Here is an 18,932-nt window from a genome sequence, read left to right as displayed (position 1 = left end):
CTAATTGATTGTCTTCATGCAGAGAAACTATTGCTCTGTTTCAAAGCTGCTACTTACCATATGTATGTGTATCACATGATGTGACTGCACCCAAAGGAAAGGAGAGTGAGTATAATGTATACAAATATGAGCATATACAGGGAAGGTAGAGTAATAAAAATAAAACTATGAGAAAGTGCTGATAACCCTAATGATTATCTTCATGCACAGAAAGGATTGCTCTCTTTCAAGCCTGTGTCTTCCGCTATATATATGTTTCATATGATGTGACTTGACCCTAAGTCTACAAATATAGTACCTTTTCAATTTTTACTTCCTGACTGTTACTGAAGAAAACTATGTGGCTTCGATATGTCAGTAAAGGATAAAAAGGGAGAGCCAGCCATGTGATGTCATCAGTGATGTCATCAATGACATTTGTGATGTCATCTTTGATGTCCTGGGTGTTAGTGTTAGCAGTGCACGGTGGCGTGAGTTATGGTTGCTTATGTTACCATAACTGCCGAATTTCAGGGGTTTTTCGGTTGTACTTTGAACCATAACGACCCTTTAACAAAGTTTTTTTACTGAATTTCATAGGTTTTTAGTAGCGCAACTTAACCATAACTTCCCTTTAACAAAGTTTTTTCACTGAATTTCATAGGTTTTTAGTAGCACAACTTAATCATAATATCCCTGACTTCATATACATGTAACATAGGACATACTAACCCCCTCGTAGTGATTTTCATGTCCGCGGACTACCGCCATGTGCGCGGACATATCGAAAATCTGAGCGTGGTGAATGTAAATTTAAATTGTGTGCCCCATTTCCCCTTTGAAGTTGGCTCTGAAAAGAGCCTTTTTTTTGGTTTTTTTACAGATGCTTGACAGACACCTGTTATTTTGTATTTTATTTCTTGGTTTTTTTTCTTACTTTACTCCTAAAATCTTCACATAACCTTCTCCAAAGCAACCCTTACATTCCAAAATAGAAAGGCATTTCCCGTAAAAGATAAAGAAATGCCATCTTCTTTAAAATTAACAGCATTACTGGCATCAATATTCTCATTATTACAGAAGAACATACCAGCTCTAAGCATGAAGGCACACATACCTCGGTTGATGACACACCTAGCAATGTTTTGCTGAGGACAAAAAACTGAACTATTGTCCCATATTGCCCTAGGTAGTAATCCAGAAAAAATTACTTTCGCATTTGGAAGGATCTTCATTACGGCTTGAACCAAGCGTTCCAAATCAGCCAACAAAGTAGGGGCACTGACGTTGCCCAAATGGAAAGCACCATAGTGCAAAACTACCACATGTGGACTGTTCATCGTGGCCATATCCTCACAAACTTGTACAATTCCCTGTACATTGCAATCAGGCACAGTGCTCCACACCACCTCCACTCCTTTCACATCAAAGTTCTTTGCAACATGCCTGCATTGAGCATACTGTTGTAAACCATGCACAAACATATCTCCAAGCACCAACACCCTGACTTTCTCTACTTCTGCCATCTTCACCACACACAGGCTCTTTCAACACAAATCCACAACCTCGACATCTGATTGGCTGATCCGTACAGTCTTCTTTCCATGTTGGATTTCCTGGAAAAACCCGGATGTAGCACGCCCTGTTAACGAACAGCTGCGGTGTCCGCGGACGGCATCCATTATACTCTCTGTGCCATTCCCTCATTGCATACAGCTAAGCAATCACACAATACGAATAACGTCCTCAGAACACCCCCATTTTGTGAATTTTCGAACATTTCAGGACAATTATCATTTCATTATTCAACATATTAACATTACAAATATTATACTTTCATCTTGTACTCTGCACACAATGCTATGTTTCTCCATTAGTAGCTCAGTATACTAGATAGAATCCCATAATACAATGCCATTTATATCAATGCATCGTTCAAAGCACTAATAACGGTATGATATTTATTGCAATATCCTTGACACTTTTTTCGCAACATTATAATAAAAATCCCTAGTACACAAATTCCATGAAAAGTACATACACATGTGATGTCATCAGTGATTTCATCAATGACATTTGCGATGTCATCTTTGATGTCCTGGGTGTTAGTCTTAGCAGTGCACGGTGGTGGCGCGAGTCATTTTTCATAGCTTACCATAACTTGCGATTTTCTGGGGTCTTTCGGCTGTACTTAGAACCATAAAGTCCCTTAAACAAACTTTTTTTAATATCACGCAAACAATATACAAACATGGCGTGCAAAAACCAACTTCTACAGATGGCTTTACACAGAATGTTGCAAAGTAAGAATTTATGCTCGTTCAGAGTGAAGGTCAGCTGCTTCCATTTTTTTCTCAGACCCCGGAAAAGCTCACGAAGCGGACTATAAGGTTGTATTGTGTTTTGACCTTGACAGACAGAGATTGTGATGAAAGACTTCTCTTGAAGGAGTGTTGCTAAAATGTAAGAGAAGATAAGGATGAAATTTCTGAAACGAAACCACTTTTATATATTATATCACTATGCGAAAGATCGTTCGCACACGCGGAGTCGTATTTTGGGACTGCACTACTCGTAGACAATGGAAATTGCAATTGTACTGTAAGTAACCCGTTAGATTATTTTATACCAAATATAATTACAATAGCGTAGCATTAAAGACCGCTCAAGTTGAACTTGTTTGTTGAAAGTGGCATAATGTTTTCTACCGCACACTATCACCGGCGAATTGATCCCCTGTCGTTTAGAGGGCTCTGAAAAAGGCAGACGACACAGGGTGGGTTAATAGAAATAATTTAACCGGTCTATAGGCGGTCAAGCGCTCTACTCGCTGTGCCACTTCACTGTAGCCTGTCAAGTGGCACAGCGAGTACAACGCTCGCTTTGACATCCATGCACAGTTTGCTAACGCAAGTTCAAATCCCGGCAAGGCCAAACTCAGCCTTTCATCCTTCCGTGGTCGATAAATGAGCACCACACACTGTGGTTAATAATAAGCACCGCTTAGATACCTCACGGTTCTTAGCGCTATATGAATGGGAAAATATTATTATTTTATTATTAACATACTCCAATGCACTATCTTCGATAGCAAATAGTTTCACGCTCTAATAAATAAAATGATGATTTTTAATGAACATCGGCTGGTGAGACTAATTTATGTTTTTTAAAACAGGTACGTGGTCCCATTTTGCCTATGTCACGATTTACAAACTCTAGCGAATGGGGTCTTCAACTGCCAGGTGCAGGTCCAAATATGCAACTTCATGACCCTCACCATTTTATGGGACAATCACCAAGGACCAATATGCCCTTACGCAGTACTAGCGGCTACAAACAACATACCAACTAATAGGGTGGTCTAATGGCTCATTGTTGGAGCAACCTTCCGATTATCTGAGTGACCATTTACTGCTTTTATCATAAACCAACAGCCTATCTACCGCAAAGGAACAACGCATGGCTCAAAATAAACTTTTGCTGATCGACAGCAGAGACAATAGCAAATCGCTGAATATTCACTAAACATTTCATGTGAAATAAATGTACTTTACCAAATGTACAATCCTGCTGTTTACTTTTAAACCACAGTTTCATATTCCGAATTGTGGTGCACTGAGTTGTAAGCTGATCTAACACCCTCTGTACCGCAAAGGAACATCGCGTGCCTCAACATGAACTTTTGCGGATCGACAACAAAGACAAATGCAAATTGCTGAATATTCTCTAAACATTTGATGTCAAATAAATGTACTTTACAAAATTTACAATCTTGCTGTTTGCTTTTAAATCACTGTTTCATATTCCGAATTGTGGCGCGCTGTGTTGTGACATAATATGTGTTGTCTTCCGGGTTCTGTGTAAAGTCACTTAGGACTGCAGAGAACTGGGCGCGTTTGATGACGCACCCTGTAACGTCACGGAGAGAGGCGGGGAATATGAATGCTTTGATAATATAAGGCTTAGGGGCAGGAGATATGATTTAGTGTCGCAAAAGCAAGTCAGCCAGGTCAATAGCGCCAGTCATAGGATTATCACATAATGTCGGCGCACACCAGTCGGATTTATCGTTTCTTTAGTGGACAAAAAGTCAGTTGACGCCCATAGGAAATTGTACTATTAGCGGACAAAAGGAGTGGTCTTAAAACACTTTCACCCTGACAAGGAACAATACAAACAACGTTGTCAGAACACCCCCATTTTGTGTAATTGCAACCATTTCGGGACACTGCGAGTGTTCTTAGAACACATTTAACTAGACAGATTACAATACAGACAGCGTCCCGAGGACACTCCCAGTTTGTGTATTTACGAACAATAAAGTACACCGCGAGTGTTCATAGCTCATTTTTACCTTCTTTGCAAACAAAAATGACACATACTCTGTCCAAAATGTCAGAACAGCCGTGTTCTCTGCGGACAAATCGAACGCAACAAAAACATCTAGCACATAAAAAAAAAAAACATTGAACCTATCTCATACTCCTCCACCCTCCCCAAACACTCTTACACACCAACACACGGCACTAAATACAATTCTTTATCCACGTTTCACCGCGCTGTACGCGGTCGACGGCGAATACAAGATGGCGGGCGCCACAGAAAATCTGATGCGCTTCACGCCCCTCGCCGTCCAATCAGCGAACACGTCACATGTCCGCGGACATGATGCAAGGCCATGGGCCAATCGGGGTGCTGTCCGCGGAGCGAACAGGGAAGTCCGTCCGCGAAGCGAACACAGATATCACTAATTTTTTTGCCTTACATTTTGGTCATTTTATAAAAAACTACGGATGGATTTACACCAAATTTGCAGAAGCACGCTTTCGGGACCAAGCCCCCGCTCAAGTCGCAAATTTGGTGTAAATCCGTCCAGCGGTTTGGCCTGTGGACGTGCGCAAAGTTTTTTCCCATTATGTTTATAGGAAAAAACAAACGTTTTGGGACCCCCCTTATAACTTTGCCCCCCTAGACCAAACCTCTCCAAATGTTGCAAAAAAAAATCAGAGTGGGCCATATACTTTTTTTGCAGAGTTTGGTGAGGATTCATCCAGAGGGAGCGAAGTTATAAGCCACCCAAAAAATGCTCTTCCTATGGAAACACCAACTTAACCATAACTACATGGACGCTACCGCGTCCATGATATATATATATGTGTATAGATAGATAGATATAATAAAATTGGTTCCATGTCATATCATCGACAGTCGATTTTACGACAGGTGATTTTACAAAAACCTTTTGCTGAGAAAGTTAATCAAAATGTATTTATTTTATTTCAAGGTGTTTCCCTCAAACCCGTCCCCCCCACCTATTTTTATCTGTTCCCGACCCCCCGACCCATTAAGGCCCTTTCCGTAAAAACACCCGTCGAAAAAATGACTGTCGATGAAACAACGTCATACCATAAAAATAAGTGCAATTTTTCCAATCATCATACCTCAGTTGCGTAGAACCGGATTAAATGAGGCCATGAACCACCAAACTACATCTTTTTAAATCATTAGGAATATTGTCATCTGGCATATACATTGGCACTTTCATATTGATTATCACTCAAACTCTTTTGAGTGGGACGTCCACTTAGAGTATAAATTGCAGCAAGTATACAGGTCAAATCACAGTTTGTCAATATCTGATTTATGATGCTTCAGAGCCCATCCCCATTTGAGGAAGAACTCTGTTAAGTTCCCGGAAAGTCTTTTTCAAACCTCTGAGGATGATATTGCCTGTTATATCTCTTGCTTTTGCATATTTTTACAAACTCCAACCCAGGAGAGTTTACGCTAAGGGATGTCAATAGCCCTTTGCCAGTGGCCTCCTCCCCTGGAACCCCCTAGCATTTCCCCTCCAGGGCTCACACTAGCACTTGCCCATCACTGTTCCCTCCTCCCCCATCCCTTGCCCCTGTACTTCTCGTCACTGCACTTGCACGCCCGAATGTCACAAGACCTAGTAGAACCAGGATTGTTTATTTACTGCTTTTTGCTATTGCTTAATTTACTCCCCTATTGCCTCCCCACTTGTGTCTTGTGGCACCTTGAAACACCATTTGATTGTATAGGCGCCATACAAATGCTCAATTAAAATAAATTAGTGTACTGACATCACCATTGTACCGGGATTTGCGTGCCTCTCACATACAGCACCCTGCAACCATAGTCTCTCCAGATGTTGTGGACTACAACTCTCATTAACCCTACTCAGCACAGTCAATGGTGAGGTATCCTAGGAGTGATATTCCTAAACATATGGAGAGCCCAACGTTGCCAAGGCCAGGTGCAGCAGTAAACCCAACTGATGAAGGTAACGTGGTAAGAAAAGGGAAGGTTGATCAATGTCGTCAACATTGCATGATGTGAAGGCCTTTGACTTCCCATCCCTTGCTTCCATCTTGCCTCTGTCTGTTTGACTGTAAGAATTGTGTGGACCTTTTGCACAGTGATTATAGTAGGTGTTTCTGCCTGCCACCCATGCACAGGAACCACCCTGACAAAACTCATGGAAAATCAGCTACACAATAGTGTGTCTTCTTGTGGGGTCTGGGAGAGTTGGAGGAGGTGATGGAGGCCACTATTGGGTTTGGGGGTCTACGAGCTCTCTGATAGCAAGTCAGTAAGAGTACCCTGGAGATGCTTCCCTGTAGGGTGTGCCAATGCTTTCCTGCCACTGCTGGGGTTGCTGTGGCTGGAACCTCTGGTTCTTTCCTCCTGCCATAGGCAACGTGGGACCTCACACTGACATCTTTGCAGGTGCTTGTTTTTTTAGCTTGCCCCAGAACTATTGACTAGCCCTCCCGCCGCCAACCACAGCTGCTTTTGTTTTAGCAGCCTTACTCCAGCATCTTTTTCTCATGGGGTGTGCCCCCCGCTTCCAGTTCCAGGTGCGGCGAGGTGTATTTGAGTAATGGCTTTTTCTCTGCAAAAAAGCTATTTATTTGCATATTTTCCATTGAGCTTTCACACTGGCAGGAAACTGGACCATGATTAGATGCTTGTATTCGTTGTGATGATTTTCTCTGATGCTTGTTTCCCCTCTTTCCTATATTGATGGATATTTGTTTCAATAGTTGTACAATTTAATTTTACAGAAGACCTTTTTTATTGTAATATGCTTAAAACATAACCTTTGACATGCACAGTAAAACAGAAAGAGAAAACAGGAGCCCCATAAAATAAATTGTAAATACATTCAGTGAGCCCCAGAGACCTTGACTTCTAGCCTTGACTCTTCACCATTGTCCATCTAAGACTGCAGTCAGCCTTACAATGCCAGTTTTGCATCTCATCTGGATCATGACAATGTATGTTGCTGGTATCTAGGTCAAAGTTGGACTGTAACTCTATTACTTAAGCCCCCATTCATTGCCTGTCTGGTTTCAGTTTGTCTCCCTATGTGAGAGAGGGTATGCCAGACGTGGGTCCCTTGCTCTCTGCGCCATAGGGAACCAAGCTGCACACTGAGGAGGCCCAACAAGGCCGAAACATGTCTGGGGTTGCTTGTGTTTCCGTGCAGAGGGGATCTGGCCTAGCAGTTGGGGCAGGGCTGCTCCAATTGGTGGAAGTACCTGACTGATTTGCATATGGCTGGACCCCTTTTGCAATGGCGCAGACGGTCTAAAAAACGGCGGTGTGGAAGGTTGCCCAGAGCAATGGCAGTGGTTCAGATTAATTCAAAACCTTCTACCCATCAATTGTTTGGTTTTGGTAGAGGAGTCGTGCCATGCTAGGGGTGTGTTGCACACATCCGTGTCAGAACATCCCCCATTCACTAATCAGTTCAATAACTGTCCAACCCCACAATCCACTTAGAAACTCCCTACCATGAGCAAAGAAAACATAATGCCTCGATAAAGTGCCGGCTGATAGCGCAAACCAAGTCTCGACATCACGTCTATGTTTCTCTTTGCCCTGCTATTAAACTTAGCATTCCATCCACCTTGGGTATACAATTCTGCAAGCACAAACTTGTTCTTGTTCACACCTTTACTGGTTCCCTGTGCTACTTTATAGTATTATTCTCTGCATGTATGACTACATAAAAGTTATTTTTTAATGGGGACCCAAGCAAAAGAGAGCAGGTACCGGAGGAAAAAAAATAGATTATTTTACTAAGTGCTGGCCTTTAAAGACACGCAACTCTACTCATGGTGCAACTTGTGCAAATTCAAACAAAAAGCGCTACTACTTTCATAAGCAGTTACTGTAGAAGGTTGTTGCAGTGTTAAGTGATTTCATGATGTCAGTAAAAATAATTGATGCTGCCCGTTGTTTTTTTAGTCTGGTCGAGTTGCAAGAGCTAATGGTTTGGGGTACTCACCTCAGTTTAAGAACCAATAGCTTTGTGATTGCTAGAATATGCGTCCAATGACAACCTTCTTTTATTTCTAGCCCAAACTATCAGATGTGGAAGTTGTTGCAAAAGAAGAAAAATATCAGAAGCTGTTTTAGTCTTTCTTTTGTTACATTACCTTACGCCTAAAATAGTTGTCCTCTGGGAATTCAGGCGAAATAGACATATGTGTGTTTTTTTATAGTAAAACACATTGAGCTCACTGTCGCCAGAGCTCTGGTACTCTCTAGGCTGAACTACTGCAACAGCCTCTTTCTCAATCTGCCTGCTTCTTCTACTCTCCACCCTCTGCAACTCATCCAGAACAGGACTGCAAGACTTATCCTCGGCCTCAAGCCAGGGACCAAATCTCTCCAGCCCTGAATTCTCTCCACTGGCTCCCGGTGGCTGCAAGGATCAAGTTCATGACCCTTGGCATCATCCGCAAGGCTTTCTGGGACCATGACCCACACTACATCCAACTCTCTCTGCCTAAGTACCTTCCTTCTTGAGCCCTTCGCTCAGCTACCTCCAATTTTCTAAGGGTCAATCGCTTCTTCAGACAGAGAGTGGGGTTGGACCTATCTCCTCTGTAGATGCCTCCCTCTGGAACTGCCTCCCTTACCCTCTCAGACTTGAGCCAGAGCCACCTGACGTTCCGCAAGGAGCTCAAGACCCTCTTTTTCTCCTCTGTCTTCTCTCTCTAGCTCCCCTGTTAACCTTCCTGTCTGATGCACCGACTGGTTGCTTGGTACCCTCAGAGTCTCACTGGGTACCATGCTCCTCTACGACTAGTCCTCCTTGCACTGCCGCCTGGCCTACTGCATACTTTGGGGCTGTAATCTGTAACCTTTACAGCCCTCCTGCAGACTTGCACTTACGCAGAGCTGCGCTGCCCAGTTCGCACTTACCAGAGCCTTACGGGCCCTGACCGTACTTCCCACTACCCTCTTGTTTGCACTTCCCCCACACTTTTCCCCCTGCACCTCTCGTTGTTGCGTTTGCACAATCGGAATGTCTCAAGTCCTAGTAAGATCGTTTGTCTTGTCTTCCCTCTGTCTTCCCTCCCTTGTCTTGTGGTGCCTAGAAACACTTGCGTACAGGTGCGTTATGAATGCAATATCATATCTTTCGACCCAAGACAAACAGCTCTCAAGAATGGATGCACCTGCACACATGTTTATCCCTTATTTAAAATCACCAGTGTAGCATAGTCTGGCAACCTTATTTTTAGAGCATTGAGGTATGTTTAAGAATACACCAGAATATACATGTTGGTTTGATAAAGGCTTGAAAAAACTGTCCACCTGAAATGTAAAAGTCAAATGAGCTATTTCAGCTAAATCCCCACGCCATAGCGCCACCCAGTAGCTATCAATGGAAGTTCATCTCCAGTTCACAGCCATATAAGCAATTCAATGTGGGTATGCAAATAAGCGCCAAATGCTCCAGAACATTGTCTTTGTTCTATCGGCGGTGCTAGATTATACATAGCCTTTTTCCAACCCAAGACAGACCGCTCTGCTGGTGAATTCTACATTTACCCCAATGCTCCAACCACAAGGATGTCAGTGTACTGCACTGATGAGCCCTTAAAAGGGAGAAACATGTATTCAAGTCTTAATCTGTTTATGGTAGAAACCATACCTTGAAATTAAAACTATCTGATACGCATGAATGGATGTGTAAGTGTTCTTACCTTGATTGAAACATCAAGAGGCACACCGAAATACCCTATCAAAGAATCCCAAAAATTGTTAAAAGCCCTTGAAAGGGGGGCTAAGGAATTGTGCAAAAGCAAAAATCCAACAATGAGGGATAACAATATTACTAATTCCCATCCTGGGTGGAACATTCAAACCTGGCAGCCAATCAGGAGAATATTTTTCGGTCAAGACGGGTCAGTGTTGCCATGGATACTGATGGATCTCAGAATTCCACATGTCACCAGCGTTCGTCCACAGTCCATGTGTATTTGTCGCTCGGTTTTCCAACCCATGCTTAAGAACAAGGTCGAATTTAAAAGTCATGCATTCAGCTGAAGATACATATGTTTAATTGGGGTAGTAGCTGTTTAAATAATGAGAACAATCTTGACTACTTGACTACGGGTTTCAGGTGTGATCAAATGAAGATTGAGAGTGACTGGTATCTATGAAATAAGTACAATGCTTATAGATATTATAATGACCATATACTGTAGCATGTGACATTATTTACCTTTGATATGATATGATATGACATGATGTAGCATTTATAACACGCCTGTACACACGTGTTTCTAGGTGCAACAAGACAAGGAGGGAGGAAACAAGGGAGGACAAAATAACGATCTTACTAGGCCTTGTGTCATTTAGATCGCGCAAGCGCGGGGAATAGGGAAGGGGAGAAGTGCCAGAGGGGATGGGAAGGGGGAAGTGCAGTTACCTCACAAGTGCAGCCAGCGGGTGGCTCAAAAAGTGCAGAAAGAAGGGACTGAGGGGTTGTAGATACAGACCCTTAAGTGCTGGGGATCCCCGAGGCAGTGCGAGGGCAACTTGACAAGTAAGAGCCTGGGCCCGAGTTAATAGGGTCACCAGGTGACCAGTGCGCGGAGCAGTCAGGTGCATCAGCAGGAGAGCGGAAGAGAGAAAGTGGAAGTGAAAAGGAAGGTCTAGAGTTGCTTCCAGAACCGGAGGTGGTTCTTCTCAAGTTTGAGAGAGGCAGGGATGAGAGAGGCAGGGAGGCTGTTCCAGAGGGAGGCCACATTCGAGGCGATAGATCTGCCCCCAACTCTCTGCTTGGAAGAGGTAAGGGGAGAAGTACCAGGGGCGAGGGGAAGGGGGAAGTGCCCAACAATGGAAAACACGTTTTATTAAGTCTAAGAAAAGTTATTAAAGAAATATGTGATAAAAATAAAATGATGGTTGCTTTGAACGTAATGGTTATCTGGAGACATCAGCCTCCACGCATTTTGCAACGTATGTTTTTTTCTTATAAGTAATATCGATTCTATGTGATTTGCTCGAATTAAAACTGGTCAAATTCGTATTAATGCAATTTCTTACCAATTTATTTACCACCAAAAACCAGGAGACTTACCCCTACCCTGGCCATCTTTCTATATGCCTAATCCCAACCCATCATCTGTCTATTTGCAGTACAAAAATGGGGGTGAAATGCAGTAAACAAAATTTCTACCAGTTTACATTCGAGCAAAACACAATCATTCGCAGTACCATCATTCAATAATTGGTTGCAGTATATAGTGATAACATCTCCCAGTACTTATTGCCACACATACAATTATTTTACAGATTAGTTTCAGTGGAAATGTGCATGCAGGCCAAAGAGGAGGGCCAAGATTTGAAATCTTAAAATCTGCTTTAATTCAGTAAAGCAGTTGCATTAAACATATTCAAAAACTCTGTCATAAACTAAGAGTCAGCTCATGTAACTGTTTTTTTGGGGCGGGGGTGCTTTTTTATGTATGGGGATGTATCAAACAATTCTCATGGAAAGAGCTTCATATGTGTTAATGTTAAGTGTTGGAATTGAAAACATTGATTCTACTTGTGAAAGAGAACTGGAGAAAAATAGCTAACAATTGAGGTGACTAGCAAATTGAATTTTAAATCAGAGTGCAGTGCCCCAGGATATTGAAATAGATCAATGACATGCAAATAGGATTAAAGCAGCACTAGAGTAAATTAGTTAAACCCTGGAGAGAAAATGTTCTGGCAAGATCAAGTAAACAAAATAAGCATAATATTCATGGAAACTACGAGCCTGTGGGAGATCAAGTGCTCACTAGATGACGCCACACAATTAGGGTTCGGTGATCAACTCAGGCCACTGCATTACGAAGACATTTTTAAATACTCAAATCACGTTGAAGATAAATAAGCACATTGTGTTTCCATGAGTAACGGAGGCCCATAGTAATCTGAAGCAAAACAAAAGAGGTGGTGGATGGAAGGTTTGCAATGAATCTTAACCTCTTGCATTGCTCTGGGCAAACCTCCACACCATTGTTCTTCACCTGCCAAGCCATTACAGAAGGGGAAAGACCATATGCAAAGCAGGCTTGGTCCCACCCTAAAAGGGACAGGCCAGCACAAACTGCTAGGTCACATGCCTTCTGCACAAGACCACAAGCATCCCCAAAGATGTTTTGGCCTGGTTAGGCTTCCATAATGGCTTGACAGGTGAAGAACAATGGTCTGGAGGGTTGCCTAGAACAATGCCAGAGGTTAAGATTAAGTCTAAACCTTCCTGCCATCACCTCTTGTTTTTTACCTTAGTAATCTGAAGACGTTGTAATTGTAATTGTTTATTTATAAAGCGCTTATGCACAGGTGGAGTGCTTCAAAGCGCTTCAAGGTGGGAAGCGAACAAGGGAATACAGTAATCATTCTTAGGCCTTGAAGTTACTGAACGATCTAAACAGAAAATCTAGCATACTAGGCGTGACAGCATTTCCCCTAGTGCAAGTGCATGAGTGTTACAGTTTCAACCTGGCTAAGGAAGGGGGTAGATAAAGGTGGGGGGTAGAGGGGCCAGGACAGACGAAGTTACTAGTCCTAATACGTTTAGGTAATGCATGCGTACAAACGGAGGTGCGAGGAAGAAGGGCTGGGAGGGAACAGGTGCATCCAGTAAGACAACGCCCTGGGTTCCTATGTTACATTCATTAAAGCGACTCGTCAGTGGTACATCATGACCCTTGTAAGAAACGAATGAAGGTTGCCAATTCCAGTAACTACTCATGCATATGAAGCATACAGGTTTAGAGTAACTGTCAAAGGTCAAGTCGCAGGGTTTCGGCAATTGTGCAGAGGTAACACGGATGACTGACAGGCGGTCAAGCAGATGTGAAAAGGTCATAGCTAAATCGGCAGGGCAATGGCATGCGCAACGTAAGGTTGGGATAGAGATAAACAAAACATTGAATCCCACTCTGTGGGGAGTCAGGATGTTGATAAGACATTTGCAGGAAGAAAAAAGCTGAGCTTGATTGGCTTTATATTCTATTTTAACGATAAATACAATCAGACTGCGTACAGTAGAGAGTTATGATACCGTTGTATACATCATTGTTCTCACCTCCAGCTCTGCTATAGCCAGAGTTACAGATCACTAATTTAGCAAGACATTGATAGAAAAATACAAACAGGGGATAGCAAAGCAGCAGTCAGAATGTGAAGTCCTATAAGGGAAACCATTAGGATGCAATCTTGGATTAAGGAGAGGAAAGAGGAGAGGAGAGTTATGATAGCATTGTATGCATCATTGTTCTCACCTCCAGCGTTGCTATATGTTATGTTATGTTATGTTATGTTATGTTATGTTATGTTATTTAGCATTTATATAGCGCCTTATGTATCATTGGTATGATCTCAAAGCACTGGTAGGTTGAACGCCCTTGGGAAGCGCAGTTCAGTCAGTAAAGAGAGAGAGTGTGGTATGGTGCGTGGGTGCACCGGATATGTGTGCATCTGGTGTGGTTGTTGCATGATAGCTGCTTCTTAGCGGTAGGTGTGGTGCTGAGGAAATCAGTTAAATGTGTTCAGTATGGAGGGTGGACACCCAGAGTGAGTTCTGGCTGCGTTAGGCCTGAGGAGACGCTTAATCTAGCCGGAATGTGTTCAGCTAGCTGTGTTTTATTAGGATGATTTGGAGTTTGTGGGGTCATGTTGTTATGAGAACAGCTAGACCGAATGTGTCATAGTACAGCTGTGTTCTAGTTGAATGATGGTGTATAGGGGAGAGTAAGCATAGCAGTGTGATATGGTGGTTATCAGTAAGCACCTGCGATCAAGCACGTGAGCAGGAAAGGGGTGTACATTAGGCACAATTTCTAAGTAGGTGTGAGACATCGAGACATGATGTCATCCACAAGTCTATCTATGTGCGGGATGTGCTATCATTCATAATTCCAACTAAATGAGGGATATGCCACTATTATAATTCTATCTAGATGAGGCACATGCTATTACCCACAATTCCAACTAAGTGAGGGATATGCCAGAATCATAATTCTATCTAGATGAGGCACATGCTATCATTTACAATTCCAACTAAGTGGGGGATATGCTACCAATCATAAGTCTATGTAATATCCAGAGCTACAAATCACTAATTTAGCAAGGCATTGATAGAAAAATACAAACAGGGGATAACAAAGCAGCAGTCCTATTTTTTTTATTGATTCAGCTGAAATATATCAATTTTTCAATATAAATCTAGATATTTAGTCATACAACAACATATAAGGTATACAGTTGATAAAAAGGTTAACATGTACAAGTAAAAATTAAAACTACATTCATACTGATTTAACATTTCTTAAGAGAATAATACCACCACCTATATGTGAAGTCCTATAAGGGAAACCATTAGGATGCAATCTTGGATTGAGGAGAGGAGATGAGAGGACAGGAGAGGCGGGGAGAGGAATGGTGGCAGGGGAAGAGAGGTGATCTGAAGAGAGGAGTGGAGAGGAGAGGAATGGAGGGGAGAGGCAGGGAGTAGAGGAGATAGGTGAGTGGCGGGCAGAGGAATGGAGATAGAAAAGTAACATACATATAATAATATTGAAGGTGTCAGGGGATCATTGAACATGGTACTTGCAAAAGGGACAATCAAATGAAGTGCCAGTTAGACATGTTACACCATTTTGATTGTGTTTTGTCTCAGTTTGTGATTCCCTCTGTCCAGAATAATGTCATTATTGGCCATCAACAAGTTGTCACAGACGCCATCACATTGGTCAAAGTATCCACGTTGATGTGCAACTGAAAAGAAACCTCCACAATGATAATCATGACCCCCGGCATCTAAACAGATTGCCAGGAGGGCTCTGTCCTTATGCAGCTGTGTATCTAGGGGCTCAAAATAGAACAACACTCTGTAGCAATATGGCTGCAGGATAGTTCAGCGTGAAGTATAATATGCAACAGTATTGCTAAGAGTTAGGCTGAAATAACAGTCATCAATTCACCTAGAGACAATTATGAATTGTGAGTGGTAGCAGCAGAAATTAGGGCAATCTGGACTGTGAGATCCCTATATGGTCACTATAGAGAGGGTGACGCTTGTTTCTATCACATCACTTCAATCTTGTGGGATTTTTTAAAGGGTGTTGTAGTCTAGCATATGACTTAATTTAGCCCTGACGTCAATGGTTGAAAAATAATAGCTGAATGAGTACGACTCGTATGTCCCTAAGCAAGACACAACACACTAAACATGATGAAGGGTGTGGCTGTAATAGCTCTCTGGAAGGCTTGGCATTCATCCTTTTTGGAACGCACCTTTTTCGCAAATAAGCACTTGCAGAGGCCTGAGGGCGAGTTGCACGTTCCAATAAATAAATAATAATAATAATACTGTTACTTAAATACTGATCGCCATTTTAATCAAAAAAGGACATCTGTTAGCCAGTGATACTTAAACCAACAAGGGTTAGAGAGTTGTGGCCAAGCGGATTCTAGTGCATGAACCATGGGGGTTGCTAAAAACAAGAAGAAAACAAAGGAGGGAGAGGTGAACTTTTTAAAGCACGTGGAAGCCTATCGAAGAATGAGCAGCAAGAGCAGAAGCCCCATGGCAGACGTCCACCGTCTTGGCACCCGGGTATGGCCTCCAGAAATCACGTAGAGAAATCCGTCTCTCGACTTGAGGATACGTTGGTAAACTCGACGATAAATCGCAATAGAGACCCTCCGTTTGAGGTTGAAGTGGGGATTTGGTGAAGTAGACCACTGCAGATAGTTTAATAGTTAGGATAGTTAACCCGGGAGGATAGCTCAGGGGCGACTCTTTTGTCTTGGAAGCAAGCCAACACATAGCAACACAGATTTAAATCCCGGTCTTGCGCTTAGAAACTGGTCCCAGGTATTAAGCGTGTGATATAAGAACAATTAGAATTAACTAGTCGACAAATTTAGCATGCATCGGCAAAGCTCCACTCTTGGTTTATTTAATCCCACGAGAAGCATTGTATGCCAAGCTACCACCATCATAAGCCCAAGGACCGCCCCGCCCACCCACACCCAGCGTCACATGGTGAAGTGCTTCCTTCGTAATGTTCTACCAGATTTATCCCAGATCCAGCCTCTTGAACAATGTATACCAATGATGTATCCATGTGTAGCTCGCAACCCGATAAAGCCTTGGAGGTCAGATACAGCATCAAGTGCTCATGTTTGACCATCACATTTCAAATTTGGCTGTGTGTGGCCAGGTACCTCAAACACATGTCAGAATGCTTGCTCCATTACTCAATAAAGTGGTGCCGTAGTGCTATATTTCATTAAGCCTGTCTGCTTTCTTTAGTAACACGCTCCCATTTAGTTTGATTTATTTATTTATTTATTTATTACATTTATATAGTGCAGAAAAAAACCCAAGGGCATCAAGGCGCTGTTGCTAGCAGGGAACTTAGTTACAGGGGGGGGTGCAGTTGGGAAATTCATTTACAAGTTAGTACATAGACACATTGGTGAGCAATGTAAAGGTGAGGTTAAAGTCACTTGATAGGAGTACAACTAAGAAATACATTAGAGGTTAGTCAAGCTGGGCTGATGGTGACTGTTGAACACATTATGTAAAGAGCACAGTTTTCATGGCCTTGCGGAATCAAGTGATTGATGATAAAGGCTTCTTTAGAGGAATGTCCTTGGGTTTCCAGTTCGAGTTCTGACTACCAAACTACTACACTTTTTCCTAGACATAGAGAAGGATACTGACCCATTTGCCTAACAACCCAGAATGCATTATTTCTCATTTAGTGGACATATCCCACAAGATGTCAAGCCACTCAGCACACCGGGATCAAAGGGGAGGGTGGTGAGGCACTGATGAAAGAATGGACGCTGGATCGTTTCCCTTTCGAATGGCAAGCCCACCCCTACCCAGACTCTCAGGATGAGCAGTGGGCGGGCAGGCCAAAGCATGGGGATGATATGGACACAGATGAGCCGAGTCCATCAGTGACGGCAGGAGAACGCGGGCATGCATTGGTACGATTAGTCCTACTGCCTTCACATCCTACCACGCTGACTCCTTCATGGATGGAGAGATACTAAGATATGCACTCATGTGACTGGCCCTTCAGGGCCCTTTTCTGATGCGTTAACTCCACATACAAAGTTCTGGCTCCTTAGCCAAACCCAAAAAAAGAGATCCTCAGTCACTCTCTGGTTTGCAATTTGTGGACGGCCTTGTCGGAGCCGCTGCATTATTACCTTGCTCTTCCGAGCACCCAACAGCACCGAGATTGCCATTTCAGTCACTATGTCAAGCTGATGTCACAATGGGCATGGGGTGTATCAGTGCCGGCTCCTGCATTGGTCTTTCTGGTTCGCACGGTTTTAAATCCTCTTGTAGTTGTGTTTTTCTTGTCTGTTGTATGTGCGCGCCCTGAGGCCTATGGGCATGTTGTGCGGTTTTATAAGAAATCTTAATAAATGAATAAATGAGTAGGCACTGTCCTATGGGCCACACTCCTTTTGGGGGCCCTGTGAAAAAGGATCAGCATAAAGCCTGGGAGGATAGCTCAACGGCAACACAGTTGCCTTGGAAACAAGACAACATGAAGCAACAGAGGTTCGATCCCCGGGTCCGCGCTTAGAAACCTCTGGGTATTTAAGCGCGTTCTAAATACGCAACTAAGAAAAAAAAGAAACCCATTACGCCTATGGGCCTCCATAGGGTTTAATCCGGCACTGGGCTATATAAAAATGTTCTATGTAAAGCGATCTGGATAAAAGCGCTACATACATGACAGGCTGAAGAGAGCTGACCTTGTTGCCTTCTTGTCCTTCTATTGTATGATTGTCTTGCCTCTTGATCCCTTTTTGTATGTGTGCGCCCTGAGGCCCCTGGGCATTTGGTGCGAAATAATATAAAAAATAATAATATAAGTTATTAATATCACAAGTTATAACAGGACCTCCTTGCACCCAGTCCCTACTAGCCCAGGCAGGCATAACACTAGATGGAATCTTCATATTTATAGTGCAAACCCTACCAAACTGTTGCTGCTAGTGAAGGCCATTTTGGAAAGGTATAGCGTGGCCAAGTGATCTTCTATTTTCCCGAGTGAATATTTTATGCTCCACTTTAATTCTATAGTGTTTGCATTTTGCATGTGAAACTAGGAAGCATATAATATAAAAAAATGATATATATATATATATATATATATATATATATGTATATATATATATTTATAATATTGGACTAATGCTTTCTCACCCCTTGCAGTACTGAAGCTAGGATATTGCCAATGGCAAGTATCGCTCTATGAGTTCATTTGTGCTGTAAACTCTAGGCAGAGCTTAAAGCCCCAGGCCGCCTATTAGATAAAGTGTGTCTCTGAAGTTTGTTTACACAGTTGATTTCCTGTAATTGACACCTGTCCTTGTTTGCACTGAGATCCGCCATGTCATATAGCATGTCTTTGTGTTTATCCTCCCACAGGCTGACATTGATTTTATCCTGTCCAATGGATTTGAAGAATTTCCCCATGGATGTGCAGACGTGTGCGATGCAACTGGAGAGCTGTGAGTAACTTCCTGCGAACTGCATTCCCAAATGTAAAAAGCCTTCCTAGTGTCTGGAAGATTGTTATGGG

General features: G+C 42.7%; 1 protein-coding gene across 6 annotated transcripts in view; it reads left to right on the top strand.

The window, feature by feature from the left end:
- GLRA2 (glycine receptor alpha 2) overlaps positions 1-18,932 on the top strand; it is a 979,311-nt gene that overhangs the window by 412,254 nt on the left and 548,125 nt on the right. For all 6 annotated transcript variants that reach the window (XM_069637069.1, XM_069637070.1, XM_069637072.1 and 3 more), the window contains one exon: positions 18,779-18,861. In XM_069637069.1, the coding sequence (XP_069493170.1) occupies positions 18,779-18,861 (83 nt within the window). The remainder of the gene's footprint in view (positions 1-18,778; positions 18,862-18,932) is intronic.

Source organism: Ambystoma mexicanum, chromosome 7p (genome assembly GCF_040938575.1).
Source record: "Ambystoma mexicanum isolate Mex_15411 chromosome 7p, UKY_AmexF1_1, whole genome shotgun sequence".
Classification (NCBI taxonomy): domain Eukaryota; kingdom Metazoa; phylum Chordata; class Amphibia; order Caudata; family Ambystomatidae; genus Ambystoma; species Ambystoma mexicanum.
The sequence above is the reverse complement of the archived record's forward strand: the minus strand, read 5'-3'. Positions and strand labels throughout refer to the sequence as shown.